Genomic DNA, 25,841 nt, shown 5'->3' with positions numbered 1-25,841 from the left:
CTCACAGAGTGCCTTCCACGCTCAGGCTATCCAAGAAAGTGTTCCTGCACAATTTCTTTCAATTGGCTTCTGAATAACTGCAGTCTTTTCCGGTGAAGTGCTGATATAATGAAATAATGACACGCTATTGCGGTGAAGTGCTGATGTTATGAAATAATTGCACTATTCCGGTGAAGTGCCGATGTAATGAAATAATTGTATTTTATTCTGGTGAAGTGTTGATGTCAATCATTAATCAGCTCTAATCCGCCAAGCACAACAAAATTATCGCGAACTAAGTGCTTCGTTACAGTATCCACGACTGAAAGGTCATAGCTAAAGGTTGCGCATAATATTCCAGGTATTTTAAGAAGTCTTTCCACTCCGCAAGTGCTCGATCCTTCCGATTTTCCTTTCATAAGGCGCAAAGTTTATCCCTAGGGGGGAGGGGGGTGGGTAAGAGAATGACTGTCTCCAGACATGGCGTCGAAAAGTTAAATCCACCACTCGTAATTGTAAGATGATAAAGCTTTGCGTCAGGGTAGAATTCACGAACTAGTAAAATTCATCCAAAATATAGCTCGAGTGATAAACATGGTTTATTACTTCTCTTTCAATGCGACTTACTAGATGTCAAGTAGACATAAGACCAAACAATTAATGCATTGTAAAGGTTTTCTTGAGAACGCGAATCGATTTAACATCATATTGTGCGTTGCTTTTATCGTAGAGAATACCTTCCCTCTCAACCCCCTCCAGCCCTTCTCCCTCCCGGTAACATTCCAAGATGAAGATGGTGAAGTCTTGGCGAGAATTCAGATTATCCACAAGTACGTTCACGCGGTTTAACCCTTAACCGGAACAAAACGTGGGAACTCCCGGTGGTGTTTAGCCTTCTCGAGTTGACTAAAAGTGACTCGACTTTTCTTTTCCGTTGGTCAATTTACCACGCACACGAAATGTTCAGCCTCTTTTCATGTTTTGTCTAGATTAGTAAAATATAAACAGTGCTCACCCAAACAAATGATACCCCGTCTAGGTAACCCCCAAGACACGGCGATGACAGAAGAGGTTGCCGACAAATAAGCTCACTCGACCTGAGACAATTAAGCGTGGCTTAGGTAGCGTATTTCGTGATTTGAACGAAAGGTCCCCTCCGGTTTGGTACTATGCGGCATGAAAGCATGGTTTTCACTTTACTCACTCGTTTTGGGATTTTCGCTTTGTGTTTTGTGAGACTCACTTCAACAGAAATAGCGTTTCGCGATAAACAACAAGGTGCTTTTCATGTTGTTATTATATTTGCTTTAATCGTCACGGATTTGTTTACAGCGATATCATTTCGTGACTGGAGATTTGCAGACTGATGAACTCATTCGGTATATCAATTCTTTCTGCAGAGCAACTTGCGAGGAATTTACAAGAATATGAAGTAGTCATTCCCGAGATTATTTCTGGTACTGCTTTGATACAGATTAGCGAGTTAAAAGATGTCATTGGGAGCGAAAGATTGCAAGTGAAGATCCGCGCTTTCGGAGAGGAATTCCTGCTTGATTTGAAGAAAAATTACAGACTCGTGGATTCCAAGTTCTCTAGTGAAATACTGAATAGTTTACATTCATCAGCGAAACGGAATATATCCAGGAATTGTTATTATATCGGAAGATTACGGTTTCGTTCGCCATCCAGTGTTGCCCTAAGCGGATGTCACGGGCTGGTAAGCGATGATAACGTTCCTTTGTTTATTTCTCACGTTGCCTTTGTTTACAAACTGTTTTCATGTTGTAGCATATCCCGGGGAACTTATCTTTGATCTTCATGGATGAAAGGTTGAAAGACATATATATTTGCTTCTCTAGTTACCAGGTCCAGACGATTGCTCTAAAAGGTTATCTTTGTATCTTTGTTGTAACAGATGGGACTTATACAAACGATGGACGAAGATTATTTCATAGAACCTATGGCCAAGGCGGACATCCAATCCCATTTGGTTTACAAGAGGTCTTCATTGTTAGCATCACTACCGCAAAGTTCACCCACCTCCCGGAAATGTTCTCCATCAGCTCCTTATTCGCCAGGTAAACGAAGAATAGGATTATTTTAAATCTCTTAAAATTATTTCTAGGATGACGCAGGTCCGATTTAATTTCACTGACTTGAACGGGAAGGCGATGCAATGCACTAAGCTAGGAGGGGGATCCTATGGAAGATTCTTCCGAAATCGCTCGGATTATGTTGCGCTACAGGAAAGGGGATTAAGTACGTACATCAGTTACCATGACAGCAAGTGCGAAATGTTAGCGAGTGCTTCAAGTTTCAAAGGAATTCAAATGAATACAAAAACTGGAAACGAAACCAACATGGCTGATGCGCGTAGAGCAGTTGTTTGTTCATTAATAGAGGGATTCACCTACGACTCAATGCTTGAAGCGAGCAGGTCCGAAGACTGAAGTTCAAAATTTCCACCTAATAAACAGCAAGGAAAGAAAAAGCCATGTTTGTACAAAAAGCATTAAACAATCTGCACGACAATTTTAAGTGCTACGTATTCGACTCGATTAAAACGCTGACACTCCAGTTTTATATTAAAGCTGTAATTGGATTGGTCACAGCAACGTTCCCATGGAGGCAGGCTGCTGCGCTCTGTCTGTCGACGGAAAATAAGAAGGGAAATAATGTTATGCAGCATCGATAAAAAGGTTATTAGTAGAAATTTGACAAATATGACGTATAATGTCTGTAATTACTCAAAAACCCTACATCAATTAACAAAATCATGATTCTAATTAAATGTAGACGTTGTAAACTGATCTAGCCACGTTTTATCTTGCCGTTTGTAGCAATTTTATAGATTATTATTCATTTTAGAGGACTTCCGATCACTTGAAACTTACTTTCTCATGGCATTCTTTCCATTCTTAAGATATGCAGGTGTGCAAAATTGACCTGATGAGCTGTGCATTTTTAGTAAGATCTCACTAATTTTCGTGACACTATCTTATCAATGTAATTTGTGGAATGGTTTCGTGCTCCGCGCTGAGAACAAGTTTAATGCACGGATTATAGGCTATTTAAAATTAATAACTAATAATAAACTTCTTGATAATAGTAGCCGTCACCAGATATTTTTCTCATAAATTATAAAAGTCTTTTGTTTCGACTTTAAAAATGATGGAGAAATTGATATACGATTCCATTGTCAAGTAGTCAATAAAATCATAATTTTTAATGAAATGCAGTCATGAACAAATCACATGCGTGATACTCTGTCCAAAAGAGCTTTAATAGCCTCGTTATAAATTCTCTGTAAAAAAAAAAAATGAAAAAAATGAGGGAGAAATTGATATACGATTCCACTGTCAAGTAGTCAATAAAATCATCATTTTTAATAAAATGCAGTCATGAACAAATCACGTGCGTGATACTCTGACCAAAAGAGCTTTAACAGCCTCGTTATGAATTCTCTGTAAAAGCCCTAAGAAGGTAAAATAGAGGAAATTTTAAAGAGATTTTGTCTGAGCCGGTTCATGTTTCCTCTTCTCTCTGCTGTGACCAGTTAACGGATCGGCCGTTAAACAGATTTCCTCCAGTTGGTATAAAATCCCACCTTGCAGAGCCAAATGGCCTGTCAGTCTTTTGATTGTTCTTGTCTCGAGAGCTTGTTAAGCTTAATCTCAGGATTATGAGGAAATTCAGTGATTTAATTAAGCTTATTTTAATCTCTCAAACTGCTTAAATTTGCACCCTTAATGGAGTCCATGCACAAATTATGGCTCACCCAATTCGTGTTCCCTTCTTTCTCCGTTGTGACAAGTCAAAGCAGAGGCCATAACAAAGATCTACTTCCGTAGCAATAAAACCCAATATTGTTTAGCTAAATGGACCTGACAGTCCGTTAATTTTTCGTGTATTGAGAGTGTTACAAGTTTTATCCATGGATTATGAGGTTAAGTATTGAATAAAAATCCTTCCCACCGGAGAAAGTTAATTAATTCCTCCTCATAATATGAATTTGGCAAACTGCAAGTTAGCAAGATTAATGAGGTCTTTGCAAAACTTAATCCTATTTTTTAACAATCTGGCAATTTACCAGCTGATTACCCAGAAATAGAACATATTGATCGTCGAATACGATGTCTCTTTGTCCAGATTTAATAATGTTGGCTCTTAAGGAAACTTTCTTTGTTTAATCTTTTGTAACGTTTTTTTGAGCCCGATCATGCACGACGTGTAATGGCATTTTAGTGATTTTGAACGAAGTAACCAACAGATCCTTGATACAGTCACAATCTGTGGACATTAAATAAAGATGACACACAGAAGGGGTCTCCCAACATAATTGCCCCCAACGATGCTTTTTCTGTTTGGTTCATGACGGCTTTCGTTACCTCTCACCTCTTCTAACTGAGCTCTTTCTGATCGAAACTATCAAAATTCATTCTTCTGGATTTGTTAACAAAACATCTGCTCAATTTCTTTAGCTCATAGGAATCTGAAACACGCTAAGAGGCAATTTTGGCGAGAATCAGTTCGCCTTCAGCGTCGTTCTTTGGATGATGAGGCCACTGTCCAGCTGTTGGTTGTTGTTGATAGAGAAATGATAAATTTCCATGGCAACCAGTCCGTGGAGGAATATGTTTTAACTGTCATGAATATGGTGAGATAGACCTATGCGCCATTTGGCACGCTTGTTCGTTCTAGTTCGTTGGTTATTATTCAGTCAGTCGTTATTACTATTATTTTTATCATTATTATCATCACTACCACTATTATTATTATTATTATTATTACTATTATTATTATCATTATTATGATTATGATTATGAAGAGAAAATGATGGGACCCTTTCTTTTCTCTTGGTTCTTTTGGATGGAGACGAAGCCGAGGTCAAAAAAAAATTATCTCCTTGCAAACGGAAGAAATTTTAGAAGTCATCGTGGTTTTCAAAATTTAGACTGACTTAAGTATGTTTGTCTCCAAAACTGTCAGAAAAAAATATATTTTTAACTTAATATAGAAGATGAATGCGAATGGCATTGAGGACTTTGAGTTCTTTGATAAAGTTGTGGTTTTCAAATTGGCGCCGTAGATGATATGATGAAAATAGTTTCTATTTTTTATTCTAAGGTGGCTGACCTGTACCGAGACCCAAGTATTGGAGAAAAGATAAATATTGAAGTATCCAAGCTAATACTTCTGTACAACATGCCTGTAAGTAAGAAAGTGCAACAGCACAACACAATTTTAGTCGAACCTTCAATAACGGCCGCTTACCCAACACAGCATTTTTTTCGTCCTGGGGAAGACATTTTAATTCACTCTTGTTTTAGCCTTTTAAGAAGGGCCACTCGACGAACCCCTCATGAGGTCAACGACTATTAAAGTAACCTCCAAAATATGTGCATTCTGTCTCTCCCACTTGATAGTAGACTGTTGAATGGTGAAGCACGACTTTCTTTGTGAGACAGTCTCGTGAACACTATTTCACTAGAGAAAAAATGAAATTTCAGATGTGCTTAAAAGCTTTTTTGGAACGTACCTCAATATTTGTTTCTATCTTTTTGATTTATCATGTTTGATTATGTTTGCATCAACATTCTACACCAAGTATTTTTGTGAGTGAAAAAGGTCTACCATTCCTTAAAAGACTGTCTCCACTCTCTCCAACGTGGCCGTTGTAGAAAGATTGAGCCGTTTTCATTTCTTGTGTGTTGCTACTTTTTTTTTTTGCTTTTCTTCTTTTCTCTTTTATGAGATACATTGCGCAATCTTTTACAATCAGGCTGACAGAAACCTTTTCAAAACCTAATTGTTTCGTTTTTGCCTTTCTACTCGATAGAAAGGCCTGTCAATCACCCATCATGGAGACAGGACGCTGGAAAGTTTCTGTAAGTGGCAGCAATGGATTACAAAAGACACATCCAAAGAAAACCCAAAATATGACGGGGCGGTGCTGTTAACTAGGTATGTGTCCAACAACACCAACACAATGTGACAGGCTGTAGAAGACAACAAAAAATGATTCAAACTGTCGCGTCATCCTCTGCTTTGTGGAAATTTTAAGAAACGGTTCCAAATATTAACGATGTGAAAATTTTGGAGTAATGACCCATACACCCCTCCAAAGTAGAGAAAATTGTACTCAATATGCATTTCTGACAAAAAAAATTACATACGGATTTTGATTGGTTTCTACTTATGATCTATCGGAGGATAGACGCCACTATTAACATTTTTTCTCTCCTTTGTTATATAACACAAATAAATTCCGTGTTGCCGTGGGTCTGTTAGTAATAGATCACGGAAGACTCAAGATATATTGAGAAGGACGTAAAGACAGCAGAGTGGCAATAATTCTTAATAAAGAAACCACAACTTTTAGTTTGCAAGACATGTTTCGACATTCTTATGTCATCTTCAGTTGTAAATGCGATTTTAACGGTTGTACATTTGAATTTATATGAAATTACGTTACAAATTACGTCATATTGTTTACGTACGATTTGAATATTAAATACGAAAAAACGTGACAAAGCACGCGCTAGATGGGGAAAGAAGGAGAAAAGAAGAATAATAATGATAATAATAAGAAAAATTATTATGATAACAGAATCAAAAGGAAAGAGACAGCTCTAGATGCTTCAATTGCTGATTAAGGATGGGTTTGTCCCACTTAATATGCAATGCCTCTTTGATCTTAATTTCGTATTTCGAAGCGGCAGAATCTAAAATGGTGAAACATTCCGTACCACAAGAGTCGAGACAGGCCTTTGATGATTGTAGGTGCTTGTAAATGTGTGAAGTTTTTTCAGACAAGAGGTGCTCACGAACCCGTGTACAGATGTGGCGAGTGGTCTCACCAATATAACTGGCATTACAGCCAGCACACGAAAATTTATAAACGACACGCGAACGTAGACCTGGTGGTACTGAATCTTTCACACTGAACAAGTTTCTGAGCTTAAACGTATTGAAGACTAACTTAATATCTAAATCAGGTCTACAATAACGTTTCAGTAGTTGCCTTAACTTGGTTTGAGCGATGTCAGAAAACCGCCCAACATAAGGAAGTTTAAAATAATGCGAAGAAGGTTTTCCGGAGTTTAATGTGGCGTTATGCGTGGGAGAAGGAAAACAATTTTTCCGTAGCAAGAAAATAAGTTTTTGTACATCCTTGTGGAAACCAACCCAGGAATTGTTGATCTTATATATTCTGTCAACCAAAGTTCTTATTAAACCTAATTTGTACATCATAGGAGTGAAGCTAAAATAATTCGTCAGAAGACCAGTAAACGTCTTCTTGCGGTAGACGCTAGTAATTATGGATGGATTACTGTTGTCAATCAATATGTCTAAGAACGATAATTTCTCATTAATTTCCTTTTCCATTGTGAAGCGAATACTAGGGTGTCTGGTGTTTAAATAATATATAATAATAATTATAATAATAATAATAATAACGCCACATTAAACTCCGGAAAACCTTCTTCGCATTATTTTAAACTTCCTTATGTTGGGCGGTTTTCTGACATCGCTCAAACCAAGTTAAGGCAACTACTGAAACGTTATTGTAGACCTGATTTAGATATTAAGTTAGTCTTCAATACGTTTAAGCTCAGAAACTTGTTCAGTGTGAAAGATTCAGTACCACCAGGTCTACGTTCGCGTGTCGTTTATAAATTTTCGTGTGCTGGCTGTAATGCCAGTTATATTGGTGAGACCACTCGCCACATCTGTACACGGGTTCGTGAGCACCTCTTGTCTGAAAAAACTTCACACATTTACAAGCACCTACAATCATCAAAGGCCTGTCTCGACTCTTGTGGTACGGAATGTTTCACCATTTTAGATTCTGCCGCTTCGAAATACGAAATTAAGATCAAAGAGGCATTGCATATTAAGTGGGACAAACCCATCCTTAATCAGCAATTGAAGCATCTAGAGCTGTCTCTTTCCTTTTGATTCTGTTATCATAATAATTTTTCTTATTATTATCATTATTATTCTTCTTTTCTCCTTCTTTCCCCATCTAGCGCGTGCTTTGTCACGTTTTTTCGTATTTAATATTCAAATCGTACGTAAACAATATGACGTAATTTGTAACGTAATTTCATATAAATTCAAATGTACAACCGTTAAAATCGCATTTACAACTGAAGATGACATAAGAATGTCGAAACATGTCTTGCAAACTAAAAGTTGTGGTTTCTTTATTAAGATATATTGAGAACATTAGTGACACACTCAGCTGCGCCTCATGTACCACGTTTTTGTTCTTACCACATTTTGACGTCATCTGTGATCTATCACTGAGCAGAAGTAAAGTAACATGGAATTTATCTGTTAAATCGATCACCCACCCACCCCACCCACTCGTCCTCTCAATGCCCCGAAAGCCGACCCAAACGCATTAATGACGACTGTCTGACATTCTTCTCCATTTTAATTCACAGGAAAGATATTTGCGCTAAACGTTTTTCCGCTTGTGACACCGTGGGTAGGTTAAAACTTTGTGTTTTTCTACCTCAGCGAACTGTTTGTTGCAGAAGCATTTCTTTTGTTTACCACAGGTATGGCGTTTCTGCATGGAATGTGCGACCCAAAAAAACGGTGCAGTGTCTCACAAGACAATGGGCTAAATGCTGCGTTTACAGTTGCACATGAAATCGGACACAAGTAATTCACGAACTGCTTTACTAATTATCACAGTTACTCTATCAGTCGGTCAGTCAGTCAGTCTGTCAGTCGGTCAGTCAGTCAGTCGGTTAACCAGTCAGCTTGTCAGTCAGTCAATCGGTCGGTCGGTCAGTCTGTTAGTCAGTCAGTCGGTCGGTCAGTCCGTTGTTCAGTCAGTCATTCGGTTGATGACTCAGTCACTTCATCAGTTGGTCAGTCAGTCAGTCACTTATTCAGTCAAACATTTTGTAAGTCTATCAATCAGTCATAGAGGGGGTAAGTTTCTAAAGAAACTGTGATGCTACGTCGGTGGGAGAGTATAATAGGGTGAATGATTCGAATGATTCGCTCTGACGAAGTGCTAGCGCTCGAAAATTCAGCTTTGAAACTCTTTACGGTAGCCAATTTACGTTATTAACTCAGTTATCAATCAATCAGTCAATCGGTCAACCAATCAGTCATTTGGTCTGCAAAGCACAATTTATTCTACCCTCTCGTGCTCATCATCTTGTTTTGGGTCTCAAAATAGTCTAGGTGCATATCATGATGGAGACGGAAACACGTGCCCAGACTCTGCAGGATTAACACCTCACCTTATGTCATCGCGGTGGCTGGCAAGGAATCGACGTGGAACAATGAAGTGGTCATGGTGCAGTAAAGCTTACATCAAGTCCTTTCTCAAGTAAGAACCCGAGCGCTGAAGAACTTACATCTATAGCTATTATTTATTTTCTCCAAAGACAACACATTTTAGAAGGCTGAACAAGGACCGAAAGTGTGAATGGAAAATGAAACAACGTAAAAAGTTTTGAAAGACAAACAATCCAGGAGCGGCCTTTTTGTACAGAATATTGTATCATTACTTTTTCACTGGACATCGCTTTTTCGCCAATGCTTAATTGAGCCTGATTTCCTTTCTCCATTAGTTCCCAAGCCAGCAAGTGTTTGAGAAATCACGCCAAGAAGAAACCATTGCAGTTGCCTACAGAAGTGCCAGGAGTTGCATTCACTGTAGACGAGCAGTGCAAGCAGCAATATGGAAACAGAGCCCGACACTGTCAAAAATACAAGGTATTTTAAGTCTCACCAGCCTAATGGTCACTTGTCCCGTTTTTATTAAAATGAAGCACTAGGAAATTTAGCTACCCTCCAACCCTCTCCAGAATGGGATACCAAGGTTATCTCCCGTCTTGTCTTTACGCTCACTGAAAGTTTGCGATACCATTTTAGATGGAAAGAGGCACTGTTTAAGTAAAGTTATTTGTTAGAGGAGATAACAAGAATCTTTCGATCCAGTGTCCACTTTGTTAGATACCTGCTGACTCAGCTGCCTGTAAAAGAGTTTTATTTTCATGAAGCCACTTACTATAACTGGCGAAATACTTGTCTAACTCTATGGACCTGAAAGCATTTTGGCTGAGGAAGACAAGGGCATGACACATTTGGTAATACGAGTTAAAAAAAGATAAGGACGGAGAAAAAACATTTAACTTCTTGACTTAGCTTCCAGAAAGGCGAGAGATTCTTAAAACGTTTGGCCTTATTATTATTATTATTATTATTATTATTGTTATTATTATTAATATTGTTATTATTATTATTATTATTATTATTATTATTATAGTGGTAATAGTAGTATTTTGCTTTAATTTTCTTTTTTCTTATTTTCCTTAATTTAATGTTTCCCTTTCTTCAATGTCTGGGAGATCGCTGCAAGAACGAGGGGAACTGGGGACGAAATTTATGACAGCGAACGAAATCCAAGCTGGGTAGATTCGTTGGCTTAAAACCTAAACAATGAAAGAAGAGTCTCATTTCATATTTATTGAGGTTTTCTTTCAGTCATTAATCAGCCCTGTCAGTCAGGCAGGCAGGCAGGTGTATTGGATCAATTCAACATAACTGATAAAAGATGTAAAAATTATATTCATTTCTTTTGTTCGTTGAGCGAAACGGGCATCACCGAAGAAAGCTAAACAGCAGTTAATTATTTCTTTTTGGAATTTGCGCGGCGCTGAGAATTCACGGTTGTCACTATTTCAATTGATATATTTTGAAAAGGAAAGAAGATCGAAGGCTAAAAACATTCAGTTCTTTATTGTTTTACTGTGCAGTCAAGTCAATATAAGGGTTACGTAGATATGCTTCACTAAGTTACTGTTTTAAACATGCAGACGGACCAAACAATTAGCGTAAATGATCAAAGCAAAAAAAAAAAATAAAATAAATTTAAAACTCACGACAGTGCTTTTTATTTACGAATTACTTAAGAAAAACGTCTAGAAATATAATAAAATATTAGTTAAACCTAAAAAACAGCTAAGAACTCTAACATCGCTTGCTTTTTGAGAACTATCGGTTTTCGTGTGCTTGTTGTTAACGAATGAATCAGGCAGTGAGCTTAATATGGAGAGTTAATAGAGATGCACTTAGCTGTAGCCTTAAGTAAGGATATATTCGTTCTAAAGAGCTAAGTTGGTTTTGTATGTCCTCAACATAACATTTGATTGAGGATGGTCTTTATATCAATATTTAAACAGCTGACGTTTAAGACAATTTTAAAAAAATTGCTAAAAGCGAAAACAATACAAAAAACCGAAGAAAAGGAGAGGAAAAAGGGGAGAGATGAGTTTCGAACTTGGATTTAAATGCCTTTAAAAAAACACGGCAAAATCGAAAGACTTCTTTTTCATGATTTCACTGCAATGGTCAGAAATCCTCTTCTTTCTCCAGAGTTTGTTTTTATCTAAAGAGCACCTGCCGTGATCAAAACTACCTTTCATCGTTGCCATTCATGTAGGTGATGTTTGTCATTAAAACTGTTTAAAAAAAAACGACTTTGGCAAAGTTGGTATTTTTTATCTATGGTGAAATTTTTGTGTTGTCTTGCATTTCTCTGGGGAAACAGTTTACAGGAGAAAATTCATTTGAATCTCTGTTATTTTTGTGTTTCCTTGCCTTTCTTTGGGGAAACAGTTTACTGGAGAAAATTCGTTTGAATCCCTGTCGATAGTTCGAGCTTTGAAACGCGTAAATTAGAGGATTGCAAAATGAATTGGCGATTAGAAGAAAGCGAACGGTTCTATGAATTAAAAACAGGCGAGGGCGGTCACTTGCAGCGGTCTCTTCGTCGATAGTGGTTAAATATATAAAGAATAAAGAAAATGGCAAAGTGCAAACGCAAAATAGGAGCATAACCCACAAAAGAAGCATAAAGAGCTGTCTTTTGGAGCGATGTTCTGCCGACACTTGATTGCCTGAACCTTGCAAAGCTGCCGCACATATTGTATGCGTGATGAAAAATCCACGGAAAAGTTCGAAGTAGCAGAAAATTACTAGAACGGTTGGAACAATTCCAAAGACAATACTAGTAAACGTTATAAAGCCTTCGTGATGAGAATATTCGTCAACTCTCCAAGGTCGTTTGCACGGATAGCCTGAGTGAGGATTTGAGTCCACAGTATTTGATAACAAGTCAGGAACGCAGGACGAAACGGACAATGTCCACAATAAAGCAACTACGTAAGGAAGTTGTTTTTTAGTCAGTCTTAAACCAGTTTCAAAGGGTCTGACAAGCGCCAAGTATCTCTCTACGGCTATTGTGCTAACTGTCAAGGCAGCGGCGTTCATCGTGATCGGAATAAATGCATTTCCCGAGAAGACTTTGCAGACAAAATCTCCAATTGTTTTGTCGAAATGCACTTTAGTGAGAAGGTACTCGTAGCTACCCGGGCATAGTATCAGCGTCAGTAGATCGGCGATTGCCAAATTTAGCAGGAGATAGTTTGTTGTGGAGTGCATTGAAGGCGTCTTTCGAACAATGGTGATTATCACACAGTTAGTGGGAATGCCGATGACAATGATCAAGGAGTACACGACTGCGAAAGCTACATCGTGATCAGGCAAAGAAATTGAACTGTTGTCAAAAAGTACCGTGCTGTTAAATGCCATGGAATAGTTTAAAAAGAAACGATTCAGAAAAAACCTTACCACAAATTCGTTAGTTTCGTGTTTTGCTTGCTGAGTTGTAATATTGCTTTGAAGTATACACTACGTCGGTATTAATATTTCATCACTGTGACAATTATGCACGAACATCCAAAGAAAATTCAGGCTATGCAGGGAAGTTGTAAGGACTATGTTCCTGGTTTAGGTCCTTTACCAAGAAGACTTTTAGATCAGTATGGCACACTTCTGTTCCCTGTCAAGACACGACAGTATTCTGCAAAGTCGTAAATAGATTAGCATATAAAGGCAGCACTCCATTTAATCAAAAATGATTTCCTATTCTGCTCTCTTCCCCTTGTTGAGTGACTCATGTACGTTATTAGCGTTTTAATTGACCATCTTTTTCTTTGCTAGTGGTAGGTTTGAAAAATGATTAGTATGCCTCTTGACTTTTACTTCTCATTTCCGCTTAACTTCTGAAGTTGATGCTTTCTTTTTGTTGTGACGTATTCATCGATTTTTCCCATTTCGCTAAAGAGTAACTACCATGACAGATGTTGAAAATTATTGCCAAAAAAGTATTTTTACATTGCATGCTTACAACGAGGTATCTCAATTTTTTGCCTTTAATTTTGTGAAGCGAAAAGTCTTCGTCTTAGCTGCACGCCGTGATGGAAATCCACTGAATATTCAGCCTCAAGGACTTGCAGCTGATGCATGGCAAAAGCTATTAATACTGATTTGAAAATGATGAGGATCGTATTGAGAGAGTCGTTTGACAGTTTTGTCATGCACATGCTGCTATTCACTGCCTCCTTCCCTCTTTGGTTCTTGAATTGGTTTCCCTCCTTCATTAAGTTGCTTTGTTCTTCCATCTGTTCTCTTGTACTCCCGCTCACGTTCACCTGAATGTCTAAGAATGGTTGAGAACAAAATTGGCAAAGGTAGCTCAGTCAAATTGAGTTGCCTTTTTTCTGCCAAGATGGCCTGTTGTTTCCCAGGATGCTCTTTGAGGGTTATTGAAATTTATATAGAAATATAAGAAAGAAGACGGCAAATAACTCGGTTGTCATCTTCATTACGCAGGCTTTTTAATAAAGAGTTGACTGTTTGGGCGAATGATTAAACAGGCCTCACAGGTCCCCATTCAAACCAACTTGAAGCTGAACTGGGCCAGCGTGGTGAAATATTGCTGATAAATAAAAAATTAAATAAACTAAAACTATCTTGTTTTTTTTATCGTCTTTAAACATGTAAATATATAGCTAAGTTGCTGTATATACTGCTGCAAACATTTCTCATGTAAAAAAGGCGCGGGAACATTTTGGACAATTATAAAGCTTCATCGAGGGAGTCACATAATGATTATACTATGTTACCCCTCGGTTTCTTTCTCGATCCAGATAAATAAATTTAGATAGGTAAATTTTAATTGACTGACGTGCTGTGAAAATTGTCGCATTCGGGCAAGCAAACATTTGGCTGTTACTTAGATTGTTGCACCAAACTATCCACCTTTTCGAGAGTGATATCGCATGATGACATTTTAGATAACCGCTGTGGGCTAGTTATTTCAACTAAAGAGAGGGCAGATATCATTCTTAAACTGTTTTATGATGATAGTTATCATTTCCTTTTGGGTAGTTTCGTGTTTGCCAACAACTTTGGTGCGAGATCGAAGGAGAAAACTTGTGTAGAAGTAAACTGAATCCTCCAGCGACAGGAACAGCTTGTGCACCTGGTAAGGTGGGTTAATAACTCATCACTTTTTGGTCGTTTTAAAAACTTAATCATACAATAAATGGTTTAAACCCGGCGGTAACAGATAGTAGTAAAGTACCACCGCCAACTGAGCCAAATGCTACTCGTTAGGAACTTGCCTCCCCACATGATAGCGCTTGATGTTTAATTTCCTCCGGATTCGTCGCAAAAGGTGGGCTTACTGCATTGAATGAGGAGGCGATTTGTTAGTACTCTGGTGTCGAAAAGTTTTCGTTTAAACCAAAAGATACCATAAACTGCCTTTCTTCTCATGGGCCTTTAAAAGACACGAACCTATTTCTTGTTTCAAAAGCGCGCAACTCTCGTATCTATTAAACCACACAAAATATTCAACGGCTTCTTGTGCAAGCTGTTCATTTCCACGCGACGTGTTACTAATAACTTTTATGGTTTTATTGTCGTAGTGGTGTATGTACGGCGAATGTGTCGATAACAAAGCTATACCTTTGAAGAGAGACGGTGGGTGGGGTTCCTGGACGGAATGGACCAAATGTTCCCGAACCTGTGGCATGGGCGTAAGTTCTCAAAAAAGAACTTGTGACTCACCAAGGTAGGTATCATGTATGGAAAATTGTTTTCCAATTCTGAAAACCGATATTTAGTATTTTGGTGTGGAAGAACGGGACACCAATTGTCGGTTAAATGGAGGGTTGCTTCTTCAGGTGACAAAACTGTAAGATTTGGGTCGGGATGATGTTCATCGTCAAACTGGAAATAATTGTAAATGGCATAATAAAATTATCCGTGGACTGAAAGGTGCAGATTTATGTGACAAGTTCTACTGCAAAAAACGATTTAAACAAGCTCCAAAGTTTTTAACAAAACTTTTTGACCTCAAGGATACGTTAAGCATGCCATCCTTTAAAGAATTCACTCTGACGAAGGGTTAGAATCTTCGAACGCTGGGAAATTCACAATATTAACCTAGTTCATAAAACCAAATTATTCTATCAGTTAACGCCCTCAGAAGGAAGTGCGTCACCATTTGAATTTTGCTAATTAGTTAGTGTTAATTTTGTTTACGATTTCTTTTCTAGTCCTTTAAACGGTGGTCGGTATTGTGAGGGGGAGTCAAGGAAGTTTCGAACATGTAATTTAGAGGTACTTTTGACATCCAATAAGTTTAACGTAGTTTAAGGATTAAGCACCAATTCTTTGATTGAGCAATAGTTAAACTGGATCGATATATACATTTTCCCGTGATTTTAATGAAACGTATGACAATTTGCTTTATTATTTCTGATCACTCATTATCTTAGAAACTCCGTTGAGTTTTGCTTGATGTTCCTGCCACTCAACAACTAGTCCAGAAAAAAAAAGAAAAAAAAAAGGAAAAGAAATGAAAAATTATTGTTTGATATTTGTAGCCTTCGAAGGAAAACATTCAAACGCTTTTTAAAGATATTTTCATGTTGCTGAAGTATTTTTCAATGTCGGGGAAAAGATCAAATGTTTTCTTATGTTATAGACAATTTCTTGTAAACAGTATTTGAAATAACAAACGAACATTAGGTTTGTTTGATCCAAAAAGGAATACTCTATAGAAAATAAGGGGAATTACGCCCCAAGCCTCTCTAAGTGGCTTCTTCTGCAGCTTTCCACGAGCATTTTCAAAATGATGAATCATTATTAATGTTTCATGTAAGAAGGGCTTGTCAGAATTAAGCCTGACTTATTCGTGAGAACGATGAGAAGGCCAAGAAATATTTCAAAATCCCTTCTATTATGGACTCAGAGTTTCCTCGAAGATTTTGCACTCAAATTCAGATTTTAAAAAGGTGTGTTCTTGCGACAGATTCAACCCCAAAAGAAGCTTTATCTAATTATATACCCTAAGTGCGGTTGCCCAAATATATTACTTTTTATTTTTCAGCCCTGTCCTCCGACATCTAAGGATTTCAGAACCTTGCAATGTGAGTCGTTTAACGGCATTAAATATAGAGGGGAGAAACATGAATGGGTTCCTGTGATAAGTGATGGTAAGTGCCTCTGTAGCCGCAACGGAGCAGATCGTATTTTAAAGAACACATTAGCTTTGTTTCGTAATTATCCTATACAATTGGTGAAAAAAGCTGCAGTTTAGTCTCTCATATGTACCAAATACCTATGGGAATAAATAGAGTAATACTTGTATTATCGACTTGTTTTGCGAGAGAGAAACTTCACGTGAACGCTACACTCGAATCACTTCCATATAGAATAATCACCGCTTTTTAAAATAGGTTACCGTAAGCGTACCATAGCATGCATACAGTTCGTACACTTTGGTCATCAACATCATTATTCATGTCACTTCATGATCCTGTTCATGATCTTTATTTTTCCCTCCATAGGTCAGCCGTGTTCGTTATTCTGTAAACCAAAGGATCCACAGTATCGTTTTTCAGCCAAACTCGCTTCTAAAGTCATAGATGGTACCTCATGTAGTTCTGGGTCAATTGACATTTGTATCGACGGCAGATGCCAGGTATCGTTATTTGACCTTTGCCATATGGAATATCTTGGGTCGGAAATATTGAGAAGGCGTAGGAGAAAGGTGGTGATGGTTGCTTGCGCCTTTATAAAGCTATCATCGATAGCACTCTTCAATAGAATACGAAGTATCGCACATGTTTTTCCAAGGAACTTTCCCTCTTTCATTTTTATGTCCCTGAACCGTTGACAAGTGGGAACCCTTATTACCTATTTTGCCAGTCTCTCACTTTCACGAGAAGTCCATTTCTCTAGCAACTGACCAAGAATCCTTTGTGCACTTTGTCCAATATCCCTTAGTTTTGCCACCTGTTATTAATAGTTGTGTCATCTTCCTTATCCAGGATGTTGGCTGTGACTTCAAGATAGGTTCAGGAGCACAGGAAGACATATGCGGTGTCTGTAAAGGAAACGGAACAACATGTAGAACAGTAGAGGGCAGGTTTAACCAGCTGGCAGGATCAGGTAACCCCGCAGGGAAAAAAAAAAAACCTACAAGGAACTAAACTTTCGAGTTTTAAGCCATGGCTGCTCTTTGCATGTAATGGGCTCCCGGTGAGGGTAAAGTGATCAAAGTTTGAACCTTTGCTCCCTTCCTTCTCTAAACGCGGCGGAGGAGATGCATTTTCAACCCCATGAAGTACCAGTTTTTTGGTGGTCATGGGGGAGGGGGGAGGGAAGAGGGGGGAAGGCACCTAATCTCGTGCTCAGATCCTACCGTGTAACTGGCCTTGGAAGATCTGAGTTCGAGACTAGGAAGCTCCCACGCTAGAATAGAGTTACTGCTCCATCCATTGGCGTAACAGAAACGCTTGAAGTTTCTTTCAGCAAATTTTTACCATTTTGTTTGCGTAAACCACCATGGTGATTATGAAAGACAGATGCAAATATTTTAAATATTATTAAATAAATTTTTGAACTTCGTAGTAGACCTCGCTTACCGTGAAGTCTCTGAGGCTCAGTGGTAGAGCATAGGAGCGCGGAATCCGAAGGTCTAAGGTTCGATTCCTCATGGGGACTCAGAATTTTTTCTTTATCCCTCGCTCGTAACTAGACGAACAACCTCTTTCTTCATTTTTTAAATTATTTCAACATAACCTCCACTATGACTTTGTTGCTGTTCTTATCTTAACGCCAAGTGATCTATTTGAGTTCAAAATATTAACCTACCGATGATTATACTTCTTCGTTAGATCACACCTAATTTTATTTGTTCAGGCTATGTGGAAGCTGCTGTTATCCCTGAAGGAGCGAGAAGTATAACCGTCAGCGAATCAAAACCGTGTACAAGTTTTTTAGGTGAGTTTGAATTGTGGATCTATCGAGATGTCCATGTAACAAAAGATAAACCCTATCATGGTGAAGAACCATGCTATTGACAAAAAAATGACAAATGAAGAGTTATTACATGAATGCAGTCCCCAGGAAGATCTTTTTTACATTAAGGTGACTTCTTTTTTAATACACATGCTGTAGCTCTGAGGGCAGACGCCGGAACTTATTACATTAACGGTAACTGGAGAATTCAACTTCCTGGTGACGTAAATGCAGATGGAACGATCTTTCGGTATATGCGCACAGGAACTTTGGAAAAAATCGTCGCTCGTGGGCCCACAAATGCTCCTTTACACATTATGGTGAGAAGCAAGTATGCTGTATTGATGCCATTTTAGCCAATTTAAGTATCAAAGATGTGATAAGTGTTGAAGACTGTATTTTCCATAATGAAAATGCTCCAAAGAGAATCCTGAAAAAATTATCGGTAACAAAATTATTTATAATCCAGCAAGTCTTTTGGTTCGCAGGCGATTAGTTTAAACGCTTCTCGCGACTCACTATGCCTCGGCTAAACTGAGAAATTTAAAAACGTCTTCGCTCCAAGCGCTATTTAGATATCTTTAGAGTGATGAACACCATATAGCTAAACTAAGAAATTCAGTCAATTTTTCACTCAAATCGCTTCGTAAATATTTGAAAGATGACGAACACAAGTTCCGTCAACGGTTTTCCAACAGTTTTTCCCTAGGATGAATTCAGTTTTGCAGCTTTCAACAACTAACCTGCGCCGACAAACATCTTAGCACATTTTCGCGCCAAATGGAGGCTTTTAGCACTTTGATGATTTGATAAGAGACGTTGCGCACATGTGCGACACAGATTCAGTGGTAATCTTTAGATACTTCCTCTAATCTCCAAAAACAATTGTGACCTAAATATAACTTAGGAGGGATTAATTTTGAATTATTTCATTCTGAAAATTTGCTAACTGTTTCCTTCATAAGGAACATCAAACAATTTGAAAGAGCCAAATATGTCGGTGTTTTTCAGGTTTTGTACTATGGATTTAACCTTGGAGTGGAATATCGATATGCAGTGCCTCTCCACGATAGCAAAATGGGCAAGGAAGATGCAAAGAAACACCGATTACTGTTCGACGCCTCATACGGATGGGTGCATGGAGGCTGGGGAAAGTGTAATGTGCATTGTGGAGGAGGTAAAGCCGAAAGATGGATGTTTTTATCATTTTGGTTCTATCACTTGCAATAACCAGTAATTGAAAATGCTTAGTCGAACATTTTTCTCTCTTTGAAAATCATTTTCAGCGGTAATTTCAAGAGTATAGTGTTAGCCTTAGTACCAAGACATCAAAACAGTTAACTCTGAGCTCAAAATCAAAAGCAGCATATACTATGGTTCAATGAAACTGACATTATTCGTAGAAGTCTACCGCAAAGTAACAATCTCTTTGGGGATGTTACGCCTTAATAATCGCATCCTCCAATACACCAGAAATTTGTTTGAAATTGTTACTATGAGGCAAAGGCATATTACTAATTGATAATTTATCAAACTTACGATAGTGTTGAACAAGGGCAACTTTGTTACTTGATTTTGTCCGTCATTTTTAACTCGTGAATTGCGCGAATGCGCAAGAGCGAGTTCTAGATATGATTTGAAGAATGGCACTCGCTCGCTCGCTCGCTCGCTCGATTAGTCGATTCCTGTAAACTTTTTTTCGATTTTAGGCTTTTGAGTGCATTTGATAGTTTTTGGCAAGTAATAAACAAACGAAATGGCGACCTTTGTTGCTAAGAATAGTGGTGGGGTGAAAAAGAAGCCAATGATAATCTTAAAAGAGTTTCTTGTTTTTCGTTTTAGTTTCAACAAGCGGCGCCAGCGACTGGTAGGCGTGCGAGGATTCACACTGAAATAAGAACAACCTTCGTTTTTCATAGAATTGTAATTTAAAAACCTTGAACTTGAAAACAATCCGAAGACTCATTAAAAATATCACTTACTCCGAAGCGCTCGGAGTTAACAGCTTTAAAAACTTTTTCTGTTAAGGCGTGAGACTAGAGACAAAATCGATCGTTACATTTCTTATCGTGTGTTTTTTCTGTGTGAAGCAACAAAAGGTGCCGGCGACAGACGAAATTACAGGTTAACACGAAAATCAAATAAAACCTTCACAAATAATTTTGGCTACTGATTTTCAGTGAATTTTTAAAGAACAATTTTCTTTTAAGTTTCAAGACAATTTGAAGATTCAAAATAAATACTGCGTACTAAAATGCGAAAGTTATAGACCACAAAATTGATGAACAGGCCTTAAATGAAATTCTATCTTGTTCTTGATTGTACGTTGCCTAGCACGTGACCAAAATCTACCCAGGCGGAAATTTAAAATGACGGTGGCAGTCTGGGCTTAGTTATATCACTCAAAACTCGTTCCCGTTTGCCTCATTTGATCAAGAGGGAATCGTTAATGATTTCATTAAGACAGTATTGCCTTGATTTTCCAATATTTACAATGACCGACAGTAAATTTCACTTTTCACCCTCATTTACTTCCAACCTTTTCTTTTGAACCAGAAACAAAAACGACATATGTTTTCAACACATGACGTCATCCACCCTTGTCAAATGCAATAGCATGATCATTTCAACTGTAATGCCTTCTTATCCCAACGTTACTTTGTTTCTATGCCATATTAGCCAACATTGAACTACTGCTCGTACTCTAAATTAGACAATCAACCACAAATTTCCCTAAACCAGATAACATTAAACATAATCCAAAAAATCATGTGAGTCATCTGTCAATTCACGAGTTTGCACACAGAGCACTTTGATTCTTATCTTTGTGAAATATTTCTTTGCGCCTATAGACTTGTCTAATTATTCTGATTAGTCTGCGGATGGAGTACATTCTATAGCTGCAATTATAACTAATTTTTCTATACACTGTACGGGATTTGCTGTCGTTTTAAAGTTTAAGGTTGACTTTCAGATCTTCGTTAATTTTGTCAAAGCTGTAATTTTTTTTTCCTTTTGTTTCAGGGATTAGAAAAAGTTTGCGGGTAAAATGCATTCGCTTTTACCGTGGAAATATATCCTCAGTCGACGACGTCTTCTGCAAAGGGGCAACGAAACCACGGCAAGAGGAACGAGTCTGCAATGTCCACCAGTGTCCAATATGGTGAGTGAGATGGCTGTGTTGTATTATCACATCACACAACATACTGCTAAATACAGAAAATAAAAATGAAATAGTCATTGATTTCCTCCTTTCTAATTGAAGTCGTTCTTCATTATTAAGTTCTTCTGGAGGAAAAACCAAGAAAGAATAACTCTTCCTTTGTCTCCCACATTTTACACAGAGTTGTCGCTTACTTGAAGAGACCAAAAGAAGTGGGTTGTTTCCATCGCACGAAAAAAAAAACTTAGTGAAATAGAAAGTCAAACCGATCATTATGGAAAATTTGTCTTGCTTTCTGCGATAGTTTTCTTTGTTTTACGTTTGATAGGACGGTAGACCGTTGGTTCATTTTTCAATATCGAGTTGGCCTTGTAAATGTGTTATACCACTTGGGTATATCCATTGAAAACCTTCTATAGCAGAATATAAGCATTTCTTAAAACGAAGAGAAGTGCCGAAGAAAGGGTAGCTTGTGACTTTCCCTGCGCGGATCATTTGTGTTCTTGTTATTTTCGAAGATTTCTGTAAATATTCTGAGCATCCCCGACAAGTGCGATGTTGACCTTTGTTATCCACTTACTCGCCAATCTAAAATTGAAATTGGAATTTTTCAAAATTAATTGAAGATGCTTTAAATTAGTTCCTGTCAAAATTTCACACAGTGATGAAAAGGAACTTGAGCTGTCATTTTGTAGAACACAGAAATTAATGAAAGTGCCGTGGACTAAATTTAGGTGTTTTTGTTTGCTTAAAAGTTCAACCTATATCCCTCCAGGCAATTAAATGAAGCTCAAATCGCTTCATTAAGAATTATTTCAAAAAGTAATCAAGTTCGTGAAAATTCCCTGTGGATGGCAACTGGTGATTCACTAAGGGTTTTGAATGAATTGATTTAAAATCGGACCATCCGTTGGTCTGTAAAAAACGTTTTTCTTCTCGCAGTCTTCATGCAAGTCAAATAAACCTGAGAACTCTCATTTTCTTCTTTCGAGTATGTATACTTGACTCATATTCAAGCATCGAAGAAGATTGTGATTCAGGCTCATTACGCTCCTGGCGTAGCTTCTTACTGCGAATGTTACGAGCCTCACTTATGCTATTTGCAACGAGATAGATATATCAAACCGAAAAAAAAAACATCTCATTGCATGGATTTTTTTTAAAAGTTATTGAAAAAGATATCACTTCTCGTGGCGAACGTGGAACAAAACGAATAGTCCATCGAAGCCTGAAAATCCGAAGAACTGTGCTTCGGTTCGACATGTTGACTGAGACTTTTTTTCGTTGCTCCTTACACTTGACGTTAAGAATATTATCTTTCTTTTTCCTTCAGTCATCTCAAATTTATTTCATTTTCTGGGTCTTATTGAGCAGAAGCACAATTAAGATCGATAACGGAAATGAAGTAGGGTTAGCTGTCGGGGTATTTCCTCTTTATGGGAGGTTCCCTCCCTAGGTAAATAATTTTTAAAGGTTTTCTGTATTGTGGTAGGGAAACATAAGGCTGCCGCGCAAACATCATAATGAACTTTTTAGAAGAACTTAATAGAGCAACGCAAACGCTGGTTGATTAGAAGATTTTCTTCTTGATTTCCTTATTAATTATTTAGCATGGCGGTTATAAAATCTTTTTTTCTAATCTGTCTTCCGTTCAAGTGTGTTCATTCACCGGCTACCGAAGACAAAAAGTTGACTCAATTTTCGGTATTGCCATAGTTATTCCAAACTCATCATAGTATTGGCTTTTACAATTTTCGCAGATCGAAGATATCGCCAGAAAATTTGCAAAATAATTAAGATATAGAATAACAACGAAGACTTCCCTGCTCACTTACTTTTTGATCAGTTTAATGCAGTTCAGAAGGATTTGCCAAGGATAGAAGTATGGAAAAAATTAATGCCGTAACTTAAAACAAAAGTATCAAAGTCGTTAACATTTACATCCGAAAACAGAAAAGCAGAATGTAAATGTAACTTTTGAACAAGAAAACTCAACTCTCTCTTCGTTTACGAAAGGAGAGTTGGAAAGTGGTGCAATGATTCTCCTCATTCATTCACGGAAGGTATCGGTAATCTCTTTTTCCACAATTCTATCTATGGCGTTGCTCTTAATTTTGTTGGGAATCTGTGTGAATGGGGTCATTTGCCTCATAATGTTTCGCGGCAGCCGCTACAAGAGGAACACTTCCAACTTCTTCATCCTGCATTTATCAGTCACAGAATTGATTTTTCGCCTTCTTGTCTTCCCCCTGGTTATTTATTTTCTCGTTCCAGCAACCATTGTTGAAAACATTCATTGTAAAGCACTGACCTTCGTTTCAACCGTCTTCACTTCTGCTACGTTTATAAGTCTAGTCGCCATTGCAAGGGACAGACACGAAAACATCGTTCATGCTATGAAAGCCTGGACGAAGAAATGCAAGAGGACAGGATATTGTTACCTCGTTCTTCCAGTCTGGTTATACGCCTCAGTCATATCAATACCGCTCGTGTTCAGTGTCAGAATTCTCTACATCAGCAAGACTCCAGAAGTCCAGAGTTTTGATTGCCAGGATTGCTCTGAGAAAAAGATTTGTGATATTCCTAAAAATGCAGTGGGTCGCCTGTCCACAACAGTGTACCTAACTTTTTCTTTTTTTGTACCACTTATCGTTATTATTTCGTTGTGCACAAAAATTTCGATCTTATACAAAAGAAGTAGGGATAAAGTCATACACAAAGTTGCTGCTCGATCAAGGTTGAAAGCTGTGCGCATGCTCACTATTATCGTATTGGGGTACATACTTTCTCTAGGTCCCTCGGCTCTGTTTAAGGTGCTAAGATCTTATGGCTTTGTTAACAATATGTCTTTTTCTGGCATATTAATTGTCACTTGGGTTCTAGAGTTTGAGACGTTGTTAAGTTCACTTTGCAACCCGATCATTTATGCGTATTACAATACTGACTTTAAAAAAGAGATACTGGAGTTGTTCTGTGGAAGTAGCGCTTTTAAAACCAAGAGACTGTTCATTCCTGCAAAGTACCATGAAGATCGTTTTTAGAACAAAATTACCATCTATTTTCAAATCCGCTCGCCTTATATTTAATTCACACGGGCGCAACTAATTCATTCACCTGCTGTCAGAACGGAAATTTTACATACATTCTTTTATCACCACGGATGTCTTGTTTTAATGGATTTTCTAGACGATTATATATTGCATAAACATTAATTTTAATTGTAAAATTTATATTACCTGTAAACATTAATTTTATGCAACCGTAGTTTAACATCAATTTAATGTAATTGTACTCTGGGCTGCTACTGATAGCAGGACGACCCTGAGCCTTAAAATTAAATATTGATGTCTCTCTGTCTGATATACACTGTCAAATTGAAATAAAGAGATGTTCTTGTGATAGTATGCTTACGCGAGAGTACAAAGCTATTGAAAGGCCGCAAAGATGAAACATACGAGCGCGCACTACTTTCTTAATGCATGCCAAAGTTCCGAAATTTTTACTTAACTAAGAGTCTTCGTTGGTTAAACGTTTCGAATGGAATCAAGATAATGTTCTCATGATGGTATGCTTAAGTGAGAGTACAAAGCTATTGAAAGGCCGCAAAGATGAAACATACGAGCGCACATTACTTTCTTAATGCATGCCAAAGTTCCGAAATTTTTACTTAACTAAAAGCCTTCCTTGGTTGAACGCTTCGAATGGAATCAAGATTCATTAAACACCACATTCACTGATACGAAAGTGGCGCGTAGGCGGGAATTATTGCAGGGAAAAAGAGAGAAAAAACAAAAAAAGGTACAGCTCGACATCGTTCAACATCTTCAGTTGTGGTGCATTTTTCAAGCCAGACAATTTCAATTCAGACTTCAAACGTGTATTATCATTTTTTTCCACATCATATTTTCAAATGAATACTCAAAATGTTGTCACTGCTTATGAAGTTTTAGCCGCCTTTGAATTAACGTCACCATTGAAATAACAGCTCCTTAAACTCGACTTCTTAAGTACACGTAGTTCTAGTATAATTAAATGAGTACAAAGCTATTGAAAGGCCGCAAAGATAGAACATACGAGGGCGCACTACTTTCTTTATGCATGCCAAAGTTCCGAAATTTTAACTTAACTGAAAGCCTTCCTTGGTTAAACACTTCGAATGGAAATAACAGGCCGAAATAGAAAATAAGTAAATTCGTTAAACACCGCTGCTTGTACATGCACATGTACATGTATGAACTGCCCTTGAATTACGAAAGAAAAATGAAAGTATAACTTAAAAATAGTAATCATAAACATACAAAGTAACCAATATGTTGTGATAAACGTGAATAACCACAAAAAGGTATTAAGCCTAATGTTATTATAAAGTTTTATCGCCTACTCAGAGATCAATTAGCATATTTCCATTAAAATTTTCAGACATCTATTAGTTGCAGTTGATTTATTCGCTAACGAACTTTCATCCTATTAATAAAATAGCGCTAATAGTTGGCGTACAACACTA

At 37.7% G+C, this 25,841-nt stretch overlaps 3 protein-coding genes across 4 annotated transcripts in view; 2 read left to right on the top strand and 1 right to left on the bottom strand.

Annotated features, from left to right (window-relative positions):
* Positions 1-1,096: 1,096 nt before the first annotated feature.
* The window catches only part of LOC113677779 (A disintegrin and metalloproteinase with thrombospondin motifs 7), a 34,752-nt gene continuing 10,007 nt past the window's right edge, over positions 1,097-25,841 (top strand). The window contains exons 1-21 of one of the 2 annotated variants that reach the window (XM_089204578.1): positions 1,097-1,257; positions 1,380-1,696; positions 1,895-2,057; positions 4,461-4,636; positions 5,107-5,190; positions 5,819-5,943; positions 8,433-8,476; positions 8,550-8,655; positions 9,185-9,337; positions 9,582-9,726; positions 14,248-14,349; positions 14,790-14,935; positions 15,423-15,486; positions 16,259-16,364; positions 16,719-16,852; positions 17,202-17,322; positions 18,076-18,156; positions 18,334-18,494; positions 19,186-19,351; positions 21,199-21,337; positions 21,458-21,607. In XM_089204578.1, the coding sequence (XP_089060704.1) occupies positions 1,149-1,257; positions 1,380-1,696; positions 1,895-2,057; positions 4,461-4,636; positions 5,107-5,190; positions 5,819-5,943; positions 8,433-8,476; positions 8,550-8,655; positions 9,185-9,337; positions 9,582-9,726; positions 14,248-14,349; positions 14,790-14,935; positions 15,423-15,486; positions 16,259-16,364; positions 16,719-16,852; positions 17,202-17,322; positions 18,076-18,156; positions 18,334-18,494; positions 19,186-19,351; positions 21,199-21,337; positions 21,458-21,488 (2,673 nt within the window). In that variant the 5' untranslated portion in view covers positions 1,097-1,148 and the 3' untranslated portion in view covers positions 21,489-21,607. Of the gene's footprint in view, positions 1,258-1,379; positions 1,697-1,894; positions 2,058-4,460; positions 4,637-5,106; positions 5,191-5,818; positions 5,944-8,432; positions 8,477-8,549; positions 8,656-9,184; positions 9,338-9,581; positions 9,727-14,247; positions 14,350-14,789; positions 14,936-15,422; positions 15,487-16,258; positions 16,365-16,718; positions 16,853-17,201; positions 17,323-18,075; positions 18,157-18,333; positions 18,495-19,185; positions 19,352-21,198; positions 21,338-21,457; positions 21,608-25,841 lie in introns of those variants that run through there. The other variant, XM_027194624.2, reaches the window with a different exon arrangement.
* On the bottom strand, positions 10,745-13,819 carry LOC113677780 (tachykinin-like peptides receptor 99D). The gene has a single exon (XM_027194625.2). The coding sequence runs from the start codon at positions 12,604-12,606 to the stop codon at positions 11,518-11,520; it is 1,089 nt and encodes a 362-aa protein (XP_027050426.2). The 5' UTR covers positions 12,607-13,819; the 3' UTR covers positions 10,745-11,517.
* On the top strand, positions 23,306-24,505 carry LOC149046576 (neuropeptide Y receptor type 6-like). Its single transcript, XM_089204590.1, has one exon. It carries the CDS (start codon positions 23,374-23,376, stop codon positions 24,376-24,378), a length of 1,005 nt encoding a protein of 334 aa, XP_089060716.1. The 5' UTR covers positions 23,306-23,373; the 3' UTR covers positions 24,379-24,505.

This window comes from Pocillopora damicornis, chromosome 4 (assembly GCF_964200805.1).
Source record: "Pocillopora damicornis chromosome 4, jaPocDami1.2, whole genome shotgun sequence".
NCBI classification, from domain to species: Eukaryota; Metazoa; Cnidaria; class Anthozoa; order Scleractinia; family Pocilloporidae; genus Pocillopora; species Pocillopora damicornis.
Note: the sequence above shows the minus strand (reverse complement) of the source record. Positions and strands in the feature narration are given on the sequence as shown.

Coding starts and splice junctions, on each gene's coding strand:
- LOC149046576 (XM_089204590.1), top strand. CDS start 23,374: ATGATTCTCCTCATTCATTCACGGAAGGTATCGGTAATCTCTTTTTCC.
- LOC113677780 (XM_027194625.2), bottom strand. CDS start 12,606: ATGGCATTTAACAGCACGGTACTTTTTGACAACAGTTCAATTTCTTTG.